The following is a 25,080-nucleotide window of genomic DNA, read 5'->3' as shown; positions in this document are numbered from 1 at the left end:
AGCTGAGAAGTGATACGTTTTGATCCTAGAAGTCTGGATCCAGAGACCTTGCTCTTACTCACTATAACAGTTTACTATTTTCAAGGTCTATCTGAAATTTAAGAAAAGTCCCCTAAATACTTTAAGAAGTGAGAGAAATGAATGCCATTGGACAAGGCTCTTGACCAACACATACTTTTATGTCTCTGTTCCTGCCTCCCTTCTCTCCACCCCCTCTTCCTCACACACTCTCTTCAGGAAATTGTTTGGTCAACACGTAAGGATCAACGCTGAGGCACCTGAGGAAGTGGAAGGATTAAAAGTAAAATGGAACTTCACTAAAGATATACGGATGGCAAATCAGCACATGAAATGATATTCAACATCATCAGCCATCAGGGCAGCATAAATTAAGACTACAATAAGATACCACTACACATCTATCAGAATGGACTTTTTTTTTTTTTTTAAGAAATTACTGTTGTGGTTTATGAGGTTTTTTAAATTATTAAGTTATTTATTTATTTTTGGCTGCGTTGGGTCTTTGTTGCTGCACGCAGGCTTTCTCTAGTTGTGGCGAGCAGGGGCTTCTCTTCGTTGTGGTGTGCGGGCTTCTCATTGCGGGGGCTTCTCTTGTTGCAGAGCACAGGCTCCAGTAGTTGTGGCACAAGGGCTCAGTAGCCGTGGCTCACGGGCTCTAGAGCGCAGGCTCAGCAGTTGTGGCGCGTGGGCTTAGCTGCTCCGCAGCATGTGGGATCCTCCCAAACCAGGGCTTGAACCCGTGTCCCCTGCATTGGCAGGCAGATTCTTAACCACTGAGCCACCAGGGAAGTCCCGAATAGCTAACTTTTTAAAAAATATCACAGTACCAAGTGCTGGCAAGAATTGCAGAGCAACGAGCACTCTCATGTATTGCTGGCAGGAATGCAAAATGGTCTGGGCACTTCGGAAAACAGTTTGGCAGTTTCTTATAAAGCTAAACATACACTTAGTGTATGACCCAACAATCCCACGTTTAGTTACTTATCCAAAAGAAAACTTATGTTCACAAAAAAATCTATATCCAAAGGCTTATAGCAGCTTTATTCACAATTGCCCCAAACTGGAAACAACCCAGGTGGCCTTCAATGAGAGGCTGGTTAAACAAACTGTGATACATCCATACCATGGAACACTACTCAGCAATAAAAAGCATGAACTATCATAAATACAACGATACGGATGAAAATCAAAGGCATTATGCTGAGTGAAAGAAACTAAACTGAAAGGCAAATCTACAGAGACAGAAAACAGGTCCATGGTCACTAGATGAGAGTGGGGGGAGGGTCTGATTATAGAGGAGAGCATGCGGGAGTTCTGGGGGATGATGGCAGTTACAAAACTGTATGCATTTATTAAACTTCAGACACTAAAACGTCTGAATTTTTACTGTATATAAATTATATCTCAATAAAGCTGGCAAAAGTAAAATAGCAGAAAGACATTTAAAGGCAGTAAGACTTTCCTCTGTTCTTAATGTCCATGGTAGTTTTTCCCACTAATATGAATGTATTGTCCCTAAGTGAGAAAGATGCAGGATGAAGGGTAGTATACATTCAGTTTTGGTCTAAACCATGTGAAACAAATTATTGCTTTATAGTAAATCACTAGTCACTGAAACTTAAAGCCTGGCTTTTTGTTGATACTAAATAAGGTCAGAAAGTAATAAATTATAACCATTTTATTTTGTGTGTGGCTGGGTACAAAAGATCTTTGTGTGTTCACAGGTTTGATTATTATGTATATCATTTCATATGTAGACTGGGCAGCTCACGGAGAACTGAAAGAACAATCCTCTGTCACGTCCCAGATCTAGTTTCACAGCTGGTATTTTAGAATTCAGAAAAAAGTGAACTTCACATCAATGACAGACTTATTCAAAGACATAAGTAACCCTAACTTAAGATATATCAGGCTACCTTTTTATGACAGTATCTTTTAAAAGTACAGCTTAAAACCTTAAAAAAAATTCAATCCCATTACCTTCAACCAACAATCCTGAATTAAGTGGTTTCAAACACCTTAGAATCTTATCTAGAAGTATCTACTCAGTGTACACAAAAATTTCTACAAGCAGGAAATATATTTATAAAATATATAAGTCCATATTTCAAACTCTTGCAAATTTTAACCAATTCAATGATCTCAAAGAAACTACTAGAAAACATCTAGAGTGTAAAAGGAATGAGGATTTTACTGTGTACTGAAAGGTACATGCAATCAATAAAATGGATATATATGCCTTCAATCAGTTAAGGATGAGAAAATAAAGCTACTTTAGTCAGCCATATTTAAAAGGCAGCATTATGCAAGTTAACATTTGATTAAAACCAAACAAGTTCATCTGACACCAAAACATCTCCAAACATTCACAGTAGTTGCTTTCAAATTTTTTCTTACACAGAGATGCCTCATTCCAAGCAGAAACTAGGCCTCACTACAGGAGAGATCCTAGGGTGAGGGATAGGGGCACACCTTATATTCACCAACCCTGCCTAATCATTATGTAACTTCTTACAGACATGATTTTCCTCTCTCCCTCATCCCTACCATCTCTCTCCCCTCTCCTGGGTTGAGAATCACTATACAAAATTCAAATATCCAATAAAATACATTTGCAAATTAAACCAAACAATAAATTATTCAAGATACTAATAGAATTACTGAACTCGATCACCCAAATTACCCCTTTGCATACTTACAATGTAGTATTGTGGAAGGCGGGTAAGTTTAATGAACAGCTTATTCTTAGAAAGGTTTCCAATAGGATGGGTTGAATAATTGGACAGCTGCAATGTTTCACTGCTTATTGTAGGCAAGTGTTTTATAGATTGTTTGCAACGCTGTTGTCCAAGCCAAAACCTTAAAAGAGATAATCCAAATCACAAAATCATAGACTTTTCTGATTAACTGTGTGCTACTGATTTATAAATAGATTATTAAAGACCACTAAGAAACGAATTAATATGAAATTTAACTGAACTAGTAAAAGGACACATGACCATAATGATGAATCATTTCTCTAGTTTTGTACTGGACTGTTAGTTCTAGTTCTAGTTTAAGGAGCTTAAATTGCAGTGTGAATGGTTTTTAATTAATAAGGTAGAATTAACTAATATTAAGGCTGAGACACTGTATCAGTTTATTATAGGAGATGAAAGATTTCCTATGGTTTATAAGACAGCACAAACTAATCTCAACATCTTTTATAAAATGCCTGAAGTGTTTATAAAACAAAACAGAACAACAAACAACAAGTATAAAAGTATCTCATTTTTCTGGTATCACTGGAGATATTCAGTCCCAGTTTTTATACTGTGCATATAAAGTGACGGGTATGCATAGCAGGTGCCAGTAAGTGTTGCTTACCTTCTTCCCCTCTCTCTCAGTTAAGCCACCAGATTTCACTTTGATGCTTCTACTACAGTACTCCTCTTATTCCTTTTATCTGACTACCTATCCTTGAGGCTAGGATACCATATAATATGTGAAAAAGGGATAAAATGATTGGTACACAAACTCTCACTGATCCACAATGAGACAACTCAAAAAATAAGAATACAAATTTAGAAGCTTTTCATAGCAACCTAACAGTGTGACAACATCCAAGCTCATGATCAGTAGGCTTGCCTTGCATAACAGGGCACAGACCAGTTTGGATGTTGTTGCATTTTTGTGGTGAGCCGCATGTGATACAAAATGTGTACTAGTCATGTGCAGTAAAACCATGTTTAATATATAATATTTTAAGTGCACTTTGTCAACTATTACCCCCCAAAATGGACAGAATCTGGAAACTGCTTTTTCACCCTGAAAAACAAATTTAACTACAGCTTCACAGGATCAATTGCTAGAACTGACTATTAATAAAAGAATGAAAATAACTTTTTAAAATACACCAATACTTGCCTCATTTTGGATGACAGTTAAAAACGAATATTCTGAACTTGCAAAAACTGCTTTCAGATCTCTACTTCCACTCTCATCAACATACCTTTGTGAGAGTGGTATCTCTACTATGTACGTTATTTTTAAAAAAACATGGAAACACTTAAGATACACATTATCTCCTGTGATTTTCATCATCATCAATCCAACCGGGATTAGATAAATTACAAAAAACCAGAAACAAGCTCATTTGCCACATTAAAAATTCTAAATCTATTACAAATGTAATATATATAAGTTATAAATGTGTGAATAGTAAGTACAAGATATTCTTTAAAGCATATATGGGATTGCTATTTCACTCAACTTTTTTGTTATGACTTTGCGCAACAACAAAAAAAATTTGAGTGAGATGGGGCGGAAGATGGTGGAAGCGTAAGACGCGGAGATCACCTTCCTCCCCACAGATACATCAGAAATACATCTACACGTGGAACAACTCCTACAGAACACCCACTGAACGCTGGCAGAAGACCTCAGACCTCCCAAAAGGCAAGAAACTCCCCACGTACCCGGGTAGGGCAAAAGAAAAAAGAATAAACAGAGACAAAAGAATAGGGACGGGACCTGCACCAGTGGGAGGGAGCCGTGAAGGAGGAAAGGTTTCCACACACTAGGAAGCCCCTTTGCGGGCGGAGACTGCGGGTGGCGGAGGCGGGGAGCTTTGGAGCCGCGGAGGAGAGCATAGCAACAGGGCACCATACACAAAAATAAGCTCAAAATGGATTAAAGACCTAAATGTAAGGCCAGAAACTATCAAACTCTTAGAGGAAAACTTAGGCAGAACACTCTACGACATAAATCACAGCAAGATCCTTTTTGACCCACCTCCTAGAGAAATGGAAATAAAAACAAAAATAAACAAATGGGACCTAATAAAACTTAAAAGCTTTTGCACAGCAAAGGAAATCATAAACAAGACCAAAAGACAACCCTCAGAATGGGAGAAAATATTTGCAAATGAAGCAACTGACAAAGGACTAATCTCCAAAATTTACAAGCAGCTCATGCAGCTCAATATCAAAAAAACAAACAACCCAAACCAAAAATGGGCAGAAGACCTAAACAGACATTTCTCCAAAGAAGATATACAGATTGCCAACAAACATATGAAAGAATGCTCAACATCATTAATCATTAGAGAAATACAAATCAAAACTACAATGAGATATCATCACACCGGTCAGAATGGCCATCATCAAGAAATCTAGAAACAATAAATGCTGGAGAGGGTGTGGAGAAAAGGGAACCCTCTTGCACTGCTGGTAGGAATGTGAATTGGTACAGCCACTATGGAGAACAGTATGGAGGTTCCTTAAAAAACTACAAATAGAACTACCATATGACCCAGCAATCCCACTACCGGGCATATACCCTGAGCAAACCATAATTCAAAAAGAGTCACGTACCAAAATGTTCATTGCAGCTCTACTTACAATAGCCAGGAGATGGAAGCAACCTAAGTGTCCATCATCGGATGAATGGATAAAGAAGATGTGGCACATATATACAATGGAATATTACTCAGCCATAAAAAGAAATGAAATTGAGTTATTTGTCATGAGGTGGATGGACCTAGAGTCTGTCATACAGAGTGAAGTAAGTCAGAAAGAGAAAGACAAATACCGTATGCTAACACACATATATGGAATCTAAGAAAAAAAAATGTCATTAAGAACCTAAGGGTAAGACAGGAATAAAGACAAACCTACTAGAGAATGGACTTGAGGATATGGGGAGGGGGAAGGGTAAGCTGTGACAAAGCGAGAGAGAGGCATGGACATATATACACTACCAAACGTAAGGTAGATAGCTAGTGGGAAGCAGCCGCATAGCACAGGGAGATCAGCTCGGTGCTTTGTGACCGACTGGAGGGGTGGGATAGGAAGGGTGGGAGGGAGGGAGACGCAAGAGGGAAGAGATATGGGAACATATGTATAACTGATTCACTTTGTTATAAAGCAGAAACTAACACACCATTGTAAAGCAATTACACTCCCATAAAGATGATAAAAAAAGAAAAAAAAAGAGAAAAAAAAATTTGAGTGAAGAGTATCTTGTCTGTATATGTTCACTTTCAATGAAAAACACAGATTTTGAATTTTTTCTTATATTTTTTGTTCTGATTTTATGTATTGAAATGCAATTTTATGTCTGTTCACTTTAATAAAAAAAATGGGGGCTTATATTTTGAACATGTTTTATCAATTCTTTTTTCTAGAATTTGTTTTCACCGCACATTATAAAAAAAGTAATCACATGAACAGATGCCCAACACCATTAGTCCCTAGAAAATGTAAGTAAAAACCAGTCAGATACCTGTCCCACTCACTAGGATGGCCACTGTCAAAGACAGTAACGAGCGCTTGCAAGGATGTAGAGAAATGGAAACCCTCAGACACTGCCGATGTCACTGTAAAATGGCACAACTACTTTGGAAACTAGTATGGCAACCTCCTTAAAAGCTTAAATTTACTGTATGATCCAGTAATTCCATTCCTAGGGGAATGAGAAGTCCAGCCATATATTTGCACATGAATACTCACAGCTGCGTTATTCATAAGAGCCAAAAAAGTGGAAACAATCCAAATGTCCATCAACTGATGGATAAATAAAATGGGGCCTAGCCATACAATGGAATGTTAGTTAGCCATAAAAAGGAACGGAGTACTGGTACATGCTTCAACATGGATGAATCCCGAAACATTATGCTAAATGAAAGAAGCCAGTCACAGAAGACCACATACTTTATGATTCCATTTATATGAAATGTCCAGAAAAGAAAAATCTACAAAAACAGAAAGTAGATTCATAGTTGTCTGGGGCTGAGGCTGGGAATGGGGATTAATTGTAAATGAGCATCTTTTTGAGGCAACGGAAATGTTCTAATTGTTCTAAAACTGGATTGTGGTTATGGTTGCAAAACTCAGTAAATTTAATACAAGTCACTGAATTGTACACTTAAAATAGCTGAATTTTATGATATGTAAATTATATTTCAATAGTTATTTCAAAAAAATTAATGTCCCATGATAGATTAGTGATAAACTGGTCATTCACCAAAGATCATCTGAGAAGCACCACTGTAAGTGACAACCAGGGGACCTTTCCTATAAATAATGTGAGTTTAAGTATAGATACACATTTGATAAGTTTAAAGCTTTTGGGACTTGACTTTCTGGTTTTAGGTTATATTTCTATTAGCTGGAACTGCCCAAAGCCGTAAGTTATGCAAGATGTGAATTATCGAGATTTAAGTATTTAAATCCCACTGAACAGTCTGGCCCCACACCCCCACTCCCCCACCCCGCCATTTGCCAGTTTGGTTTTAATCTCTGATATTTATTTTTATCCCTTGGAATTCTGTTTTATTGATTTAAAAAAGAGTCTGTTAGAGTTGCCATAATGGTACCTTTGTGTACCAGCGTGGTAATGAAACCTCACAGAATTATCTCTAGCTCCATTTTCAATTTTATTTAGTTTAACAGTTTGAAGCATTCAAAGGATTCTGAGACAAACTGAATGACAGTATTAGAGAAGCAGAAATGACTACTCTGAAAGTGTCAGTTGGTAGATTCATACCGTGAAGATTATCCCAGATAAGAGCAAATAAGACTTTATTGCAAAGAACTCTAGATACAATAAAATTCACTGTGTAAGTGTTTGGTAGAGTGCTTGCACAGGAGAAAATGTGGAAAGGAATCAAAGCTGAGTGTCATGCCCTTCATACCTATATTTGCTCTAGAGGGGAATTTGATACAAAGCACTGACATCTTGGACCTACTCCAAGAAAATTTAGATTCTAAGTACCAAAAGGTACTCAAGTTTCATGTCATAAACATTAAGGATAGTGGGTGATCAAGAGCAATGATGGAGAAGAAAGCATTATCTTGTCAAAAGAAGTTTCCATTTTTAGTTTTGAGCTAAATAAATAGGCTTACTTAAGTTGCTGAATCCAAGGAATGATCCGTTTCATATCATCATTCACAGACTTCTCCATGTCATCCAGTGTGGCCTGGTCTATAGCATAAAGCACTTCATTAATTAATTGCTTACATGAGACACAAGATATCCAGGTAGCCCAAAATTTAAATGAAAATTATTGTTTTAGGCAGAAAGTAGTGTTATTTTTGAGTCAGAGAAAAACCAAACGAAACGCATCAAGAGGCATAAATTAATCTAATTTGTTTTCCCTCTTTAACATTTAGGGAGAGTTACAGTTAAGATAATTAATAGCAAATGTACATTAGCAGGAAGAACAAGTAACAAACAACACGAATTAATTCTTTGCCTATAGTTTAATTACCAAAACTTAGTCTAATTAGTTAATATTATTAATTTGTATGTATTTAAAACTCATAGTATTACTAGACTTAGAACCTTAAAAATTATATAACTCCATTAAAATGTTTATTTATTAAACACAAATGATCTCTGGCATAAGCACGAGCTGTTGGCTGAAGATTAGCTTGCTAAATGTCACTTAGAATTTTTAATGACACTAGAAAATGCTAATAATACAATGTTGAGCAAAAAGCAAAATATAAAATGAGTTCAACTAAAGAAAAAAGTATAGAAAAAATTAGAAGAGCACTGCTATGGATTGAACTGCATCCCCCCAAATTCATATGTTGAAGCCCTAACTCCTAATGTGATAGTGTTTAGAGGTGGAGCCTTTGGGAGATAATTAGGTTTAGATAAGGTCATGAGGGTGGGCCCTCATATAAGATTAGTGCCCTTATAAAGAGACACCAGAGAGCTTGCTCTCTCTCTCTTCCTGCCATGTGAGGATACAGCATGAAGGCTGATGACTATAAGCCAGGAAGAAAGCTCTCACCATAACCTGACCATGGTGGCAACCTTATCTCATACTTTAAACCTCCAAAACTGTGAGAAAATAAGTTTCTGTGTTTAAGCCACCCACTCTGTGGTTCTCTGTTATGGCAGCCTGAGCTAAGACAAGCATATATCCCCTAAAAACAATGATTACCAACAGGCAACTATTTTTTTGCTTCTCTCATTTTTACATGTTTAGTTTTTCTACTTATGAGTATGTACTGTGTTAATCATCAAGAAAACAGTTAAATAAAGTTTTGAAGAGCAAACAACAATTTCCTAATGTGTCACTTATCATTTAGCCATCATAAATGTGATGTGATTCAAAGTAATGAGGCCAGTTTTCCATAAGCAGTTCATAGAAAAATCTATCTTTATAGCCATACGACATAGCCATACGATATAACCAGAAAGCCTTTTATTTTCATCAATCTATCTACCTTAATATTAATTTCAAATGGCAAATGTGCTAATATATTCAAGAACACCATTCTATCAGCAATACAAAACCACTAAGTTCCTAGTATTTCATCATTTCAGAACACCAACTTGGTAACAGAACATGCTAGAAATCAAACTTCAATTTCTACTGTGTTTAAGCCAGAAAAAAAATCCTTTCCTACAGGATTCTGTACCCTGAGTCATCTGAGATGTTTATACTGTCATAAATTTGTTCTTCAGCCGTGAATGACATTAGATTGTAGTCTTCTCCATGACACCCAACTATTAGTGGTAAAATAGTTAATCTAAGAAAAGATCAGCCATCAATATTATTACTTTTACATAGGAATAACAACATGAATGTACTTCATACTGATAAGTTTAACTTCTGGTACAAGAGAGTTAAAATGGGCCCCAAGGAATAGACATCAGCCAGAGTTATTCCTTCCATATCTACTCTCTATACACTGTTTATACCACCCCTCCCAATACCTAATGGCAAAAAATTTTTTATTCTGCTTTTGTTAAAAGTATTTTTCTTTACACTGAGTGAGTCTATCATTTAGTAACTTACCAAGTCCATAAAGCATCAACTGGAACATTCCAGAATGCAAATCTACAAAAATGTGTAGACACTCCGAATTACCACAGGGCTCCAAGATGGGAACAACAAGAGCTGGAAGTGCAGTCTCTATGGAAGCTGAACAGTTAAGAATTAAGTTATATTTCTATCTGAATATCCCCCCCCCAAAAAATACATATATTTCTCAGTGAGTAGAAACGAACCAACTACTGAATGATCCTGAATGTTACAGGAAAAACATAATTTTGCTAAACTGGGTTAGTAATATTATGTCACTTAGTAGCTCAAAAGAAGAATGTAATCTACAAGGTGACCTGAAACAAACACACCCATCTCAAATACTACAGCAAAGAAAAAAACCCTCCAAGATTCCTTTAAAAAGGTTAAAATAGCTCGTGAAAATTTAACCTTATCAGTGAGCTGGGTTCTAGTTTTACTTTCACTCAGTAATTACTAATAAGCTAATTTGAAGGATTTTCTTTCTGATATAATGGGAAAATAATATTGTTTGGTAAATAGAATAAACTTCATTTATGGCCTAAATATTTTTAATGCCATTCTTCATAAAGAGAGGTTTTTCTGGCAATTAGGGCCCATGTATTTAAAAAAACCTCTGAATGCTATTAAACATTGATTATAAAGGAAAAATTTTTTTCAAGTTATTTATGTACCTCATTTTCAAGTCACAGATGAAATAAGAACAGAGGCAACTGCCAAACACAAATTCCCAAAGCTGCCAATATACTCTTTCTAGAGTTTCACAGTATTTCCACCAGGCCCGATTAACTTTCCCCTTAATCTCACAAGTTGGTATAAGACAATCCAGCAAAGGAGCAAAGCCCTGAAAGCACACCATGTGCTCACTGAAAGCACACCATGTGCTCATCAGATTGATGACCTGCTAAAGGAATATGCTCTTCTGGTTACCACAGTCCTTTAAAGCTACACTGGAGGAGAAAGGCAGGGAGTGAGTAGAGTGGTAGCGTAGGCCCAGCCCTTCACCAGGTGTGACTTCTCTGTGCTACTTTGTTAAACAAGGACAATGACATCTTCCTGTCCACGCCATGGGTTCAGGAAGAAGCAATGACAAGCTTGTAAAGGTGCTTTAGAAAGCAAAGTGCTCAATAATGTACATTTCCTGTATTTATGTACCAAAGAAACAAACGAAAACCTCGTTATAAATTTGCAACAATTAAAATAGGTGATGTTGCCATTGGTACTGTCTATACAAACAAAATAATAAATCAAAAAAAGATTGCAGGAAACATATTTAATCAGAGGAAAACAAACTGCTTTCAAGTATATCTAACATGTTTGCATACAAATCTTTAACATGCAGGTCCAGCATAACTCACCTAAAACAAACAAACAAACAAAGGACAAAAAAGGCACAAACGGGAATTTCTTTTACAATATTCTATCATTCAGACCAGTGTGACAAATTTAAAAAGTGCTTAGAGATTTGAAGCAGAGTTGCTGATTTTTAAAATATATCTGTACTGTCTTAATTCCTAATGGGATAGGAATGTATTCTTTAAAACAAAACTATTTTTAAAGTGTAGCAACGGAGTAAAACTAGTTCTGACAATTGGGATGACAACTATAATTTCAATCTAATTAACAAAATTAAATATTTTTGAAAAGATAGGGCATCAGAGAAGAATACAGAGAACACAGTCCAAAAGATAGAAAATACTTTGATGTACATCTCTGAACATTTTATGGCCGCCGATGTCCGTATTTTTCTTTACAGAAAATAAAATATATAAGGCCTTAAGCATTTAAAGGCGACGGGTTTTAATGGAGTGTATCCAGAATGGAGAAACTTATGAAGGGAGAATTAAAGGCCGTGCAAAATGACTGGGCTGCACACTTCTTCCTGCAGCAGGAATATATACAAATCTCCTCTTTCATTTCTCCCTATCTATTTATTGAGGATAAGATGAGGAATGTACCAATAGACAATAATATAAAGTGGGAAGACTGAAGAGAAGCAACTAAGCCCAATTAGGAATGGCTGTGTGTGGTTCACAGCTTCTGAACTGACCTCGAGACCCCAAATCTGGTGCTGACAGAGCACAATCCGAGGGAGAGCACCCTGGCTTCCTAGAGTCAGGTGATAATGAGAAGGGGCCGCAGGGCAAGTCACCTTTAGTGCCTTGAACTGCCTTTTTAAAATGTCTCTCCCAGAGTCCTGCCTACCCTCCCCTGAGACATTCCCACCCTCAAGAAACCACACAATGCCCCCTGGGCTGTCTAAAACCTGCTATCTGTGCACTCCCCTAGCCCTTCCTTGAAATGCTCCATTCTCCCGAGCTACTCATTTCCTCGGCTTATTCTAGTGAGGAGTTGGAAGAAAAGCCAGCTAATTAAGGGTAATTGCACTAAGGGGTTCGCAGAACAGACTATGGTCCCTGGTCCCAGCAAAGGATCTGACTAAAGTTTGCTTTCCCATCACAAAAGAGATCAGGTTAAGACTACATAGAGTATAAATGCATGAACGTGAATTTAAAAAACCAGTTAAAAGCATATGTTCTAAAATGGTGGGTCAGCAGACCTTTTCCTACAGCAGTCCTTGTTTCCAGAATTGTTCTGATTAAAGCAGGGCTGAGGGGCCAAACCCCACATGCAGGAACCTCCCTCTCCTTCAAAAGTCTCCAAAGCACCTTTCTCTAACACCGAGGACTCAACAGACTCATAGGGCTTGAAAACCACTACTGTAGCACACTCCCACTACAGTAAGAGATCCAGGAAGAGCCTGGACTAACATCCTCAAATTACAGATGAGGAAAATGGGGCCCAAAGAATTTAAGTGACTTGTTCAAGAGCAGAAGAGCAGCTGAACCCACATCTTCTGGCTACTCAAGCAGTGACATCTCTACAAAATGCTGCTAAAGAAAAACCTTCGCTGGGGGCTTCCCTGGTGGCGCAGTGGTTGAGAGTCTGCCTGCCGATGCAGGGGACACGGGTTCGTGCCCCGGTCCGGGAAGATCCCACATGCCGCGGAGCGGCTGGGCCCGCGAGCCATGGCCGCTGAGCCTGCGCGTCCGGAGCCTGTGCTCCGCAACGGGAGAGGCCACAGCAGTGAGAGGCCCGCGTACAGCAAAAAAAAAAAAAAAAAAAAGAAAAACCTTCGCAACTTACGTGAACAACACGCAAAACTATTCCTAGGTAAACACACGTTCAGTCCATTTTTTAAAGTAATTTAAATATCCCCCAGGCAATCATACTGAGTTTTTTTTTTACTTACTAAGACTTGTTTACAGATGATACTAAAGTAAACCAGAGCCTATCAAAAGATCATAAAGCCGAATTTTCTACAATCCCAATGATATTTTAGAATTTTACTATTTTGAAAAATTAGCAATAATTAAAATTAGAAAAATTAAGATTGCAAAAATACTGTGGGCACCAGGTAATCACAGCCAAAAACAACTGGGGTAGGAATAGTAAATATGCTCATTGTGGTACTATGAAACTATATTCCTAGAATGAAAGCACTTACTTTGTAAATGACTGACCGTCCCCATCTGCTCTGAATATACCAGGTAATTAGAAGATTTTTCACTATGTGTGCATATCTGTATTTCTTATTTTGAACCCTGTTAAGGTATTAACAACTCAAAAACATTTTTAAAAAGACAAGGGATATATTTTGCTTCATTCAAACAGGCATTATTTTATAAACACATTATAAATATTTGCAAAGCTGCCTTAACCTTTTAGAAGAAAAAACAAAAGAAGATTCATATTAAAATGTTAAAATAGCTTCTATTTCAATAGGAAAGAAAAGTTTTAAGGAGAGTTGATATACATACATTTCAAAAATAAGGTCAAACTAAATGAAAAAGAAGAAAGTAAGGGAAAAATTAAGACAAGCTTGGTAGATCACAAATTAAAATGCAGCCTCTACAACAAAATCAGTGTATCAGGAAAAAAATCATTAAGAAAGACTCTTCAGAAAATAAAAGTGGATACTAATTTAAACAAAAGAAAGACAGAAATGCCAATTTAAAAGAACCTACAATTTTCATTGGCATTGAAGCCTCTAAGAATGGCCTTCAGTTCCTGGAGCTTCTGATGAGCTCGTGCATGGACACTGTCAATCAGGAGTTTTTCTATTGATAAATGATCAATCTGCATAAACAAGAACAGAATTGTATGTGCAATTTAAACATTTTTACTTTAAAAGCCTGAGGGTAGATTATTGTGCCCCAAGATACTTCCTTTTAGAATCACAATGATTAAGTGTTAACCAGTAAAAGAAAGCAAACTTAAAATTAAAAAAATAAATTTAAACGGTATTGATAACTTAAAGGCTACAGTTAACATTCTGGCAACTATAGATCTGATCTAAATTACAAAATTTGAAAGAACATCTTAAAAATTATATTAGATGTTAAAACAACCACAACAAATGTACAAGCATAACATTCATTTAAAATAAGTTTCATAAAGGGTTTTAGGAACAATTAGGTATTTTAAAGGATTTGTGCTAAAAGTTTAAGTATAAATGGTAAGTTATATTACTATATTCATTTAATCAAACCAATATTGAAATATACTGAGTTCTTTTACCTTCATGGCTCTTTCTACTAATTTGGAATCAGAAGCTGGCAAAGGAGGATCATGAAAAATCTGTAAAGGCTTGGAGACATCATTCTCATCAATTTTAATTGTAACTTTGTGAACAGATGCTGTCCCTGTTTTTCTCCCAAGAACCTGTTGACTAAAGAGAAAAAAGAAATATTAAGAATTTTTTCAACACAGTCTGTTAACTTCTGGAATAAAAGAGAGACAGTCTATTGTGCACCTTATCCAGAGCCTAGAACATGGCAGGTCCTCACTATTCGTTGAGGGAATATTAATATTGGGAAGACAGCTATTCTGTAATCCAACACAATATGATTTACTACATTAAAAAAAACACACAGAATTTAAAAATAAAACACATGCACACACACACAAAAAGGCCAAAACAACCTTTAAGTGATGTCTATTCACCTCTGATTCCTTTACAGAAAATGGGAATCAAGCAAAGTTCAAATAGGGAATAGAGGATTGTAAAACAGCCTGATACTGATTTTCCCCAAAAAACTTCCCCAGAAGTTTTTGAAAGGTGTAATTCAAAATATAACACTGTGATAAGCAAGGATGTTTTAAAAATGATACCTGATAATCTAACCTAATGGTCTTTTAGCAATCTGGTATGAAGCCAGAGTAATCTAATCTTTAAGAATAGTAAGTTTTGGGCTTCCCTGGTGGCGCAGTGGTTGAGAGTCCGCCTGCCGATGCAGGGGACACGGGTTCGTGCCCCGGTCTGGGAGGATCCCACATGCCACGTGAGCGGCTGGGCCCATGAGCCATGGCCACTGAGCCTGCGCGTCCGGAGCCTGTGCTCCGCAATGGGAGAGGCCACAACAGTGAGAGGCCCGCGTACGGAAAAAAAAAAAAAAAAGTAAGTTTTAGTACCAATAGATAACTGTCTACATATTTAAAACATGCCATGTTCTAAGAAAGGTGTCAATTATGGATGTCCTATGTGGTTTATATACCATAGGACTCTACCATACAAAATCATGTTGCTAGAGGTACACAGAGGTATATGGTAAATCAGATGTATGAGAGAAAGAGAGAAACAAAAAGAATATTTACAGTCATTGCATGACCCCACCAGAATCAACTTTACTTACTTCCAAACTGAGAGGGAGAGGCATTTTCCTGCATGATACCTTTCCACCTGTACGAGGTCTCCCCACCGCTCTCGGATTAACATTAGAGTTTGGGAATGTAGCACTTCTAACTGAAGTGATAAGCAGAAAGAATCTGATGGATCTTGTTAAGCAAATCTAATATATTACTACAACAGCCAGTGAAGTATAAGCAAACTTAATTTAACAAATGCTCTATTCCCCAAAAGTTGGCTATTATACTTCTCCAGTGACTTATACAAAAAGTGTTGGAATTTGTGACATAATTTTAGAAAAAGGTTTTGTATTTAATTTTGAACCAATATAAACAAAACATAAGGTCCAGGTCACCCCTTAATTCATCATAGTTTAGAGAATATGGGTAGACCAAATGGTACTATTTTTTCTCTCCAAATAGTACTATTTCTACCTCATCATTTAAAGTTTTTACCTGCAAAGTCAATAGTAAAATTAAAAACTTCATTCTTTATAGACATATCACTATTCTTTACACTGGCCAGTTCCCCAGCCCCCGTTTCCACCCAAAAAGGGTGACGGGGAGAGTTTAAGCTGCTCTAGTTCAGGACTAGGGGCAGATGGAAATTGTGTGTGTGCTGGGGGACAGAAATTCTTTACAAATACAGGGCTCAAATTTCAGAAGGATACGCAGGCAGTTGTACATGTCCTGAAGAGGTTTCTCATCAGCAAAGAGCCTAGACTGTACCAGCTGATGGATAAAGTTGATCTGCATACTATGAACCAAGGCTCGCCCATCTTCCATTGGCAGGAGAAAAGAAGGTGGTTAATCAGAAAAGTGTACAGATTGTCATAGACCAACTAAGGAAGAGTATACTCACTAACGATGAGTTTAAAAAAAAGAACTGAAATTATCTATGAAAACTAGAGTATACTAGAGAAACACTGAAACTTCTGTGGTCAGTAGGCAGTTACGATTATCATAAAATCTGCATCAGATTACAGGATAAATTGCTAAACATCTGTATTATTCTGCAAGAACGTTTCAATAATATAACACCAAACATTTAAATCAATACATATGATTTAAGTCATTATTTATGATTTACCTCCTGTTTCCTTATCCTCAACTAGAATTTCTAGCTTGAGAAGACGCCAGGGAACATCAGGGTCATCTCCCATCACAGTCAAGGTGGCTTCAAATTCTCCTTCAACTCGAAACTTCACTCGGCCATTTGCTTTTAGAAGAAGAAGAAGGTCTACTTTGCTAGAAAATAAGCAGCTTCCCGCTAACCTAGAACTTTCAGTCTCGCTCACAAGAAATTTTAAATAGACTGAAGAATCTTTCATAAGTGTTCAGACAAGTCACTAGTTCCTGCATAAACAGCAGCCAGCTTCCAGGTTATCAAGAAACCAGAGGCAACTCTTCTAACATCAAGAAACAATATTTTCTTGAGGCTCAACTCTAGGACCTAGTCTCTCCTCCAGCCCCAGGTAATCTTACCCACTCCCCAGCTTCAAACACCAGCACTGTATTTCCAGGTACTGAAGAGAAATGATATGGCACAAGTTACGGATTCAAACACCACCAAAATTGTAGGTCAAGACTTCATAAGGATATTTCAAAAGATAAAACCCCAAAAGCTGTTTGAAAAATATTCAAACGAGTCAATTCTTTAAAAATGTATTTCAGGTACATACCAACTGTAAGATTTGCTAACTGAGGAGGAAGATCTGTGGTTACAAGCCGATGTCTAAGAATCTGGTTCAGCTGGTGAAGTGTAGCTTGTTTCTCAATTTTGGTGATTGGGTCTGGAGGAATAATTTTATCCTACAAAAAAGTTTAAGTGATCTAAAAATAATGTACAAAGAGACATAATTTTTACCTGCGCCTGTCCTAACACAGTATTTTCTTACTTTACCCAAGAGAACCTCAACACTCATTTCTGCAGTCTACATCCAATAATAGTGACCATTACTATCATGCATTAGAGTGTCAATGATTCCACCAGTCACCCAGCTAAGATGGTAATGCAACACGATCTTCTTCATGTTCTATTTATGAAACCAACTTAATGTCACTAGATGACTTTCACCACTTCTTAGAAGTATAAAATACAACAGCACCAAGTGAGTAAACAACTACCACAACAACAAATTTTAAAAAACACTTCCAAAAAGCAACTAGCGTGCCATATTTTCACATCTGAAATAGATGTTAAGTTACCTTCATAATTCTGTTCACCCTCACCTAAATAAATAAATAAACTCATTTTGATAGCTACTCACATTCTGGCTCCAATTTATTTCAAACCCGCCCCCTCCAAATTTTAATTATAGAGAAAAAAGCAAACTACATGAAATATTTATTTTAAAAATACAGAACGGTTTTTTGTTTTGGCTGGGCTACTTATTAATATTGTAGAATCCAATGCCAAAGCCTTCAACTTTTGGGGGTGGGCTGGGGTAGGAATGCACTTACCCTAATGCAGGTTGGCAGCCGTGGGTAAGACCCAGTAGTCAGTACATCAATAGCATATGGGATGGCAAAACTAGGCAGGCGTGCATGGACCAGAGCATCTCTAGCTAATGAGGCCAGGCGATCAGCAGTATCCACAAACAGGATGGCTTGCTGATCTAAGAAGCTCGAGATCATCTTCAAAGCAAAGGGTATATGTATTACGCTTCCTTGAAAATCAGCCACTTTTCACATCAAATATCATTTATTGATTCCAAAGTAAACTCTGAGAGGAATTAATATAGCTTTTCCATATTTCAAAATATTTCATCAAAAAATTTTCCAGTAATTTGAGGAAAGAAGAAATAATTTTTAAAAACCAGTAATTTTCTATCAATTTAAATAAAAGGTTTCCCGATTCGTTTCTCCATCTTTAACATTACACATACATATGACAAGTTAGGAAAAATAAATAGAACACAATGCTTTTTCTCTTACAGACCTCTAGAGTTGATTGGTAATAAAGGAGACATAAAAGCATGGTCTCCTGGACCCAGACTGCCTTGGTCTCAATTTTAATTCTGCAACTCACTAGGCCCTATAACCTTGGGCAAGTTGCTTAAATCCCTCTTTACCTCAGTTTTTTCAATATAAAATGGAGATGATTTCCTCCCCCTCATAAGGTTGTTCGAGGATTAAGAGTTTATGCATATGAAACCTTTAGAACAGTGCCTAGAACATATAAAACACACAGTAAACATTGTCCATTATGAGATCTAGACCAACTTCACATCCAATACAGAAATCCTTTCTGTATTGAGTTCTCTACTCAATGCATTTCACAAGTGTGCCTAAACTAGTAGAGGTCATCATGAAGCTGAAAACGACTTCCTTTTTGGAACAATACTTAAAGTCTTTCACGTCCTTCAAACAGGGGAAGCCCACTCTATTTTCAAGCCGAACATTCCAAATTCCTGACTCACCATCCTTATTCCACTGCCTGGAAATGCTCCAGTTTATCAGTGATCAACTTAAAATATGGTATCCAGAATTAATAACACATCATGCACACATAATGCCCTACATTTTCTCAGTATTCCCACACTTATTTTATTATCTGATTTTCATGACTCTAGGAAATAGACAAAACAAGATAATTACTATTATCTTAGAGATGAGAAAATTGAGACTGAGGTTTAGACACTTGCTCAAAGACAGTGAATAATCAGAGAAGCTGGAAGCAAAAAATGTTTTTTCTAACTCTTAGTTAGACCAGCACAGCCCCGCAGAAGTGCTACCTTCCATGACTGGTAAAATGGAGTTCTATTAACACCACCAACACTACCTTCTTATCAGCAGCCACGACACTGCTAACACACAGCAAGCTTGAAGTTAACTAAAAGGCCTTGATCTTCTGTGCATGAATCTCTATCAAGCAAGGTCCCCTTTCCCACCCTGAACCTAAAGCATGACTGTACTCTGATTTTTAACATATTTGAATCCTGCTTCTCTCAACTTCTGTATAGGTTTTTACTCAGATTTAGGTCATCCCAAGTCTCCATTCACTCAAGACACTGTAAAAATGCTTAGGCCAAAGAATACTAAACATTTCCATCCAGGAAGATGTGCATCAACCCTAGTGGGGTGCCACAGTTCATCGAGCCTACATCACTCCACCTTAAATGTGGGTTATTAATGAAACTCTCTAAACTACCTTGCTCAACTCAAAATAAACTAGCTCCAGCTATATTTCTTTGACTTAGAAATCAAATTAATAAAGATAAAAGTTTAGTTTTGAGTTACTTATTAGTGAATCCATATAGGTCCCTAATAATCATGTTCTTTTTTTATTTTTAAGTACTCACATACCAACTGTTGATATGATTAATACCAATCTCCTTTAAAATTTAACTGAGTACCAAACAGACTCTTCTCTAAGGAAAATATACAGATGGCCAAAAGCACATGAAAAGACGTTCAACATCACTAGTCATCAGAGAAACGCAAACAAAAAACACAGCGAAGTGCCACTTCACACCTACCAAGATGGCCAGAATCAAAATGTCAGACAATAACAAGTGTTGGCATGGAGCAATGAGAACCCTCTTACATTGCTGGTGGGAATGTAAAATAGTATAGCCATTTTGGAAAACAGTCTGGCAGTTCCTCAAATGATTATTAAATATACAGTTAACGTATGACCCAGCCATTCCACTCCTAGGTATATACCCAAGAGAAATGAAAACACATGTCCACAGAGAAACTTGTATATGAATGTTTATAGCAACATTATTCATAACAGCCAAAAACTGGAAACAACCTACAAGTCCATTAACTGATGAATGGATAAACAAAATGTAGTAGATCCATACAATTCAGCTATAAAAATGAAGTACTGATACATGTACAGTACAAGTACAACATGGATGACCCTTGAAAACATCATGCTAAATGACAGAAGCCAATCACAAAAGACCATATATTATGATTCCATTTATATGAAATGTTCAGAATAGGCATATTTATAGAGACAGCAGAGGTTGCTTAGGGCTGGGGGGTACTTGGGGTGATAGTTAAAGGGTAATGATTTTCTTTTTGAGGTGATGAAAACGTTCTAAAATTGACTGCTAATGGTTGCACATATCTGTGAATATACTAAAAACCACTGAATTGTACACTTTATTATTACTATATTTTTTTTGGCCACACCGCATGGCATGTGGGATCTTAGTTCCCTGACCAGGGATTGAACCCGTGCCCCCTGCGGTGGAAGCGTGGAGTCCTAACCACTGGACCACCGAGGAATTCCCAGAATTGTACATTTTAAGTGGATAGATTGTATGGTATGTGAATTATATCTCAAAATTGCTTTTAAAAAAGCTCAAGGAGGAGAGAGATATTTTTTCTTTTTCTTAGCTAAAACATTATCCAGACTGCTTTACCATTAGTTAGAGTTCTATAAACTGTGTATTTATACACTCAGCTAAACACTTTATATGTCTGGCATGGCTAAAGATCATTATCTATTAAGAACCTCTAATGAGTCTAGTTAAATAATCATTAGGTTGAGAACACAAGTGTCAAAACGTGAATAATCCTCTAATTCTCCAGTTGATGGACTTTATCCCTGACAAAAACACATCTCTGTATCTACATTCACAAAACAAAAATACCAAAACTTTATGTATAAAGTTCAATATGAGACTTTATTCAGAATGTGACTTACTGGAACAGCCAATTCAAAAAACTAATAGGAAAATATTATACCATGAATTAATGAAAGATAAATACAATATGGCTCAATATGAAAACCAAGAGTTTTGGATTTTGCTTGATATTATTTTAACGACATACAGCTCAGTAGTATCAAACAGGTAATTTAAATACCCATGGTATAATTAGGGATTTAAAACTAGATTTGAAAAATTGAATACTCGGATTTTATATACCTCAGTAATACTTAACTCTTCACTGAAAGTCTGAATATCTTTAGGAAAAGATTACCTCAAATTAACTAATTACTGAAAAGAAACCTTAGGCTTCTCAGAAATACTATACCATGCTTCTTCATTTTGGCCAAAATAGATTCATTAGACTTGGTGCCTAAATTTGCAAAACAATGAAATGAGTTGTAAACTTTCTGGTAAATAAGCTTGGAATAAGCCTGTTTATTAATATTTATAATAAAAACTATCCTTTGAATGATGACAACATGAATAAAATGACTTTTCCCCCATAAAGAAAATTCAATATACGGTACAAAATATCCTCCCCCTTTGATCAATGTTATATAAAAGGATGATACCAGCTTACTCCTAGAGACAAAAGATCTGTGGCTAGAAATGTGTCTTCTTTTAACTTTCAAAAAATATATTATTCTAGAATTTTAAATTCTCAACTTCTTCGAACCTCTTTTTTCCTTTCACTTTAGCAATTTTCACATAAGCTTTCTTTCTAATGATAAGGGAACCTAGTGAAACTGAGGATAGCAAATGCACTGGGCTAAAATTGAGGAGAGATGTCAGAAAATCATATGCAGAAACACACTGTGTTGTAGATTTCTTTCTAAAGGGAAATTTTATGGAATATGCAAACCCCAATAGATTTGCAAATGTAAAGTTACTATAAAAATATTTCAACTTAGCTTGTCAGGGTGCAAAAAATAAATTATGGTGGATAAATAAATGCTCTCATTATTTTAAGATTTTATTCACTTTATTATAATTACTCTATCCTTTCCAATATGAACTCCATTCTCCTCATTTTGTGTCTCATCATATCATCCTCCCCAAGTTATGAGCTCAATAGGCTAACACAAGATCCCTACTGATGTTTCTCCTCAACATTTCTTGAACATAGCTTAAAATTTTTGTGGGGGGTAGGGGGTGCGTATTTTAGAATCTTTGGTGCACTTCACTACAGGTCACTCCTTTGAATTCAAAAGAATGACTCAACAGTCAAAAGACCATGAGCTTCCTGAGGGCAGGGACTATGCCTTATTCAAGTCTCCATTCACCATGCCTTATGCCCTGTGTGCAATAAAGGGTTGGAGAATGAACAGATGAAAAAACAAAGGGACAGATAAGTGCTATCATCAGCTCTGTGGCCTTGAAAAAGCCATTTAACTTCTAGGAACCTTATTTCCTCATCTGTAAAATAAGAAGAGAATACCGACTCTGCCATTCTCAAAGGGTTGTCAAGAAATCAGTAGGCAAATTTAGGGAATACTTTGCAAACTCTAAGGAAGCATACGAATGTAAGCTAACCATTTTCCCCCTTTAGGTCCAGTCTCATATTTAATGTCTTCTAGCGTAATGACATCTCCAGATATGGCCTACTCTTTTTTCTGAGTAGGTGTTCATAAACAAATACTAAGTTTCTACAGATATATACTTATACATTATCATACAGAAATAATGATTACTCACATAAGTAATGTATCCCAAAACATATCAGCAGATATAAGTTAGAGCTAAAATTAGAAACTATGCCTATTACAAGTTAACATTCCAAAAAAGTTATTTTATAAAAAATAAAGTCAAAAGTTTAACTCACCGCACATTTTTCCACTTTGCCAGCATTATTAGCCCATTTTACTAAAGCTAATAATCGAACAAAGAGTTGGCGTGTCCGGCTAGCAAATTGCACTATTTCTATTTTCCTTTAAAATAAAACAAAACAACTTTTAATGAACCAACAAATTTGAAGGAGTATTTCACAATTTACTTTATCTGAGATAAAATATGAATCAGTCTTTGTTTACAACCATTACAATGAAATGAACCACCTAAAATATTTATTTAAATATGAATTATTGTCACATTTTGTATACCACCTGCATATACTTCATTTTCTACCTCAGAGTAACATCTCCAATAGAATGCTTAAGCAATGAATCACATTTTCAAATTAATTTTATACTGCAATAAAAGTTGTTTACTAAAATATACTAAATTCACAAATATAAAATTATTATATAGAAGTTAACTGGGTCACAAAGGGGACCAAATTATGGTTTGAAGTTGAAATTATGAATTATGAATTAGTAACCTTTCTGGTAAGAGAGAGGAAGTGAAATAGCTCTTTACCAAAACTTGAAGCTGTATTATTTCTACGAAGGCAAGGGCCCATTTCCCATCTTGCAAGAGCATGATTTATAAAAGTGAATAAAGAGCTTAACTATGGGGCTTCCCTGGTGGCACAGTGGTTGAGAGTCCACCTGCCGATGCAGGGGACACAGGTTCGTGCCCCGGTCCGGGAAGATCCCACATGCCACGGAGCGGCTGGGCCCGTGAGCCATGGCCACTGAGCCTGCGCGTCCGGAGCCTGTGCTCCGCAACGGGAGAGGCCACAACAGTGAGAGGCCCGCGTACCGCAAAAAAAAAAGAGCTTAACTATGCAACTCTTTACCAAACTAATTTCAATAACAAAGTACTAAAAATAAAAGCTAGAAGGTCTGTCCATATCTATTTTTATGCTATACCCACTACAATGCTTTTTCTCCCCATACTCATCAGTATTTTTATCATCTCCTCATAAAGGCTTAAAAGCTTTACTAAAAGCTTTACGTTGTCAATCAACGTGTTAGCTAGACCTCTCAACTTCATGTCGGCTACAAAACTGATAATCATACCTTTCATGGTTTACCTTACCACACAAAAAAATATTCGACAGGCCAGGACTGATGACAGGCCCCAGCAAGACACCAACCTCCCTCCAAGTGGACTCTGACATATTAATCTTGTTACAGCTGTTCACTGACCTGTAGATCCAACCCACACCTCTGTATCTCACCAACAGCAATACCACAATGCAATGCACCAAAATGAAAGTTTCTGCTGAAGCATAATCCTAACTGAAGACCACAGAGTCTAGCTCCTATTGAGAGCATACGTAGCCCACAAACAACCTGAAAGACTTCCTTAAGGTTCAGCCTGCAATATGATTATTGGTAGTAGAAAGAGAAGAATCAAGGACACTGATACAATTATGACTCTTTGCCAGGGTCTGTGAAGGATCCTTAGAGATAAAACAAGCAGAGAGCATCACAGGCAAGACTGGAACACAGCAGAAATGTTAAATGTACACTAAGATCTGGCAGTCACCTCAGTGCTAGGAGCCTCAGTGCTGTCATTCTAACTTAGCAACGGCTTACAGAGGATGTGAGGTCTCTTCTCTCACAGAGTAAACATATTTGTATATTACTAATTCCGTTGCCAGAGGAGCTCCTCTACTGGAAAGGAGACATCCCCCTTTGTAAACTATTTTAATATGGTATTTTCTTGACACCACACTGTCTCAAGTGATAGGCAGCATGAGTTGGTTTTCCAAGGCCCAGTTTCCCTTCCTACCCCAGAGTGGACAGAAGAAATCCTGATTTTCCCCCCCAAATGAATGCATTGTGGGTATTTTATTTATTTATTTATTTTTGGCTGCTGTCAAATATTTTTTTGAACATCTTTATTGGAGTATAATTGCTTTACAATGGTGTGTTAGTTTCTGCTTTATAACAAAGTGAACCAGCTATATATATACATATATCCCCATATCTCTTCCCTCTTGCGTCTCCCACCCTCCCTGTCCCATCCCTCTAGGTGGTCACAAAGCACCGAGCTGATCTCCCTGTGCTA

At 36.8% G+C, this 25,080-nt stretch overlaps 1 protein-coding gene across 3 annotated transcripts in view; it reads right to left on the bottom strand.

The window, feature by feature from the left end:
* Window positions 1-25,080, bottom strand: part of MED14 (mediator complex subunit 14) — a 75,026-nt gene that overhangs the window by 42,938 nt on the left and 7,008 nt on the right. For all 3 annotated transcript variants that reach the window (XM_060087015.1, XM_060087013.1, XM_060087014.1), the window contains exons 3-13: window positions 23,006-23,111; window positions 17,975-18,148; window positions 17,194-17,323; window positions 16,602-16,730; window positions 16,183-16,290; window positions 15,520-15,652; window positions 14,405-14,555; window positions 13,852-13,963; window positions 9,818-9,943; window positions 7,908-7,986; window positions 2,721-2,880 (exon numbers count right to left, since the gene is read on the bottom strand). In XM_060087015.1, the coding sequence (XP_059942998.1) occupies window positions 2,721-2,880; window positions 7,908-7,986; window positions 9,818-9,943; window positions 13,852-13,963; window positions 14,405-14,555; window positions 15,520-15,652; window positions 16,183-16,290; window positions 16,602-16,730; window positions 17,194-17,323; window positions 17,975-18,148; window positions 23,006-23,111 (1,408 nt within the window). The remainder of the gene's footprint in view (window positions 1-2,720; window positions 2,881-7,907; window positions 7,987-9,817; window positions 9,944-13,851; window positions 13,964-14,404; window positions 14,556-15,519; window positions 15,653-16,182; window positions 16,291-16,601; window positions 16,731-17,193; window positions 17,324-17,974; window positions 18,149-23,005; window positions 23,112-25,080) is intronic.

The sequence above is a fragment of the Mesoplodon densirostris genome, chromosome X (genome assembly GCF_025265405.1).
Source record: "Mesoplodon densirostris isolate mMesDen1 chromosome X, mMesDen1 primary haplotype, whole genome shotgun sequence".
Lineage (NCBI taxonomy): Eukaryota > Metazoa > Chordata > Mammalia > Artiodactyla > Ziphiidae > Mesoplodon > Mesoplodon densirostris.
The sequence above is the reverse complement of the archived record's forward strand: the minus strand, read 5'-3'. Positions and strand labels throughout refer to the sequence as shown.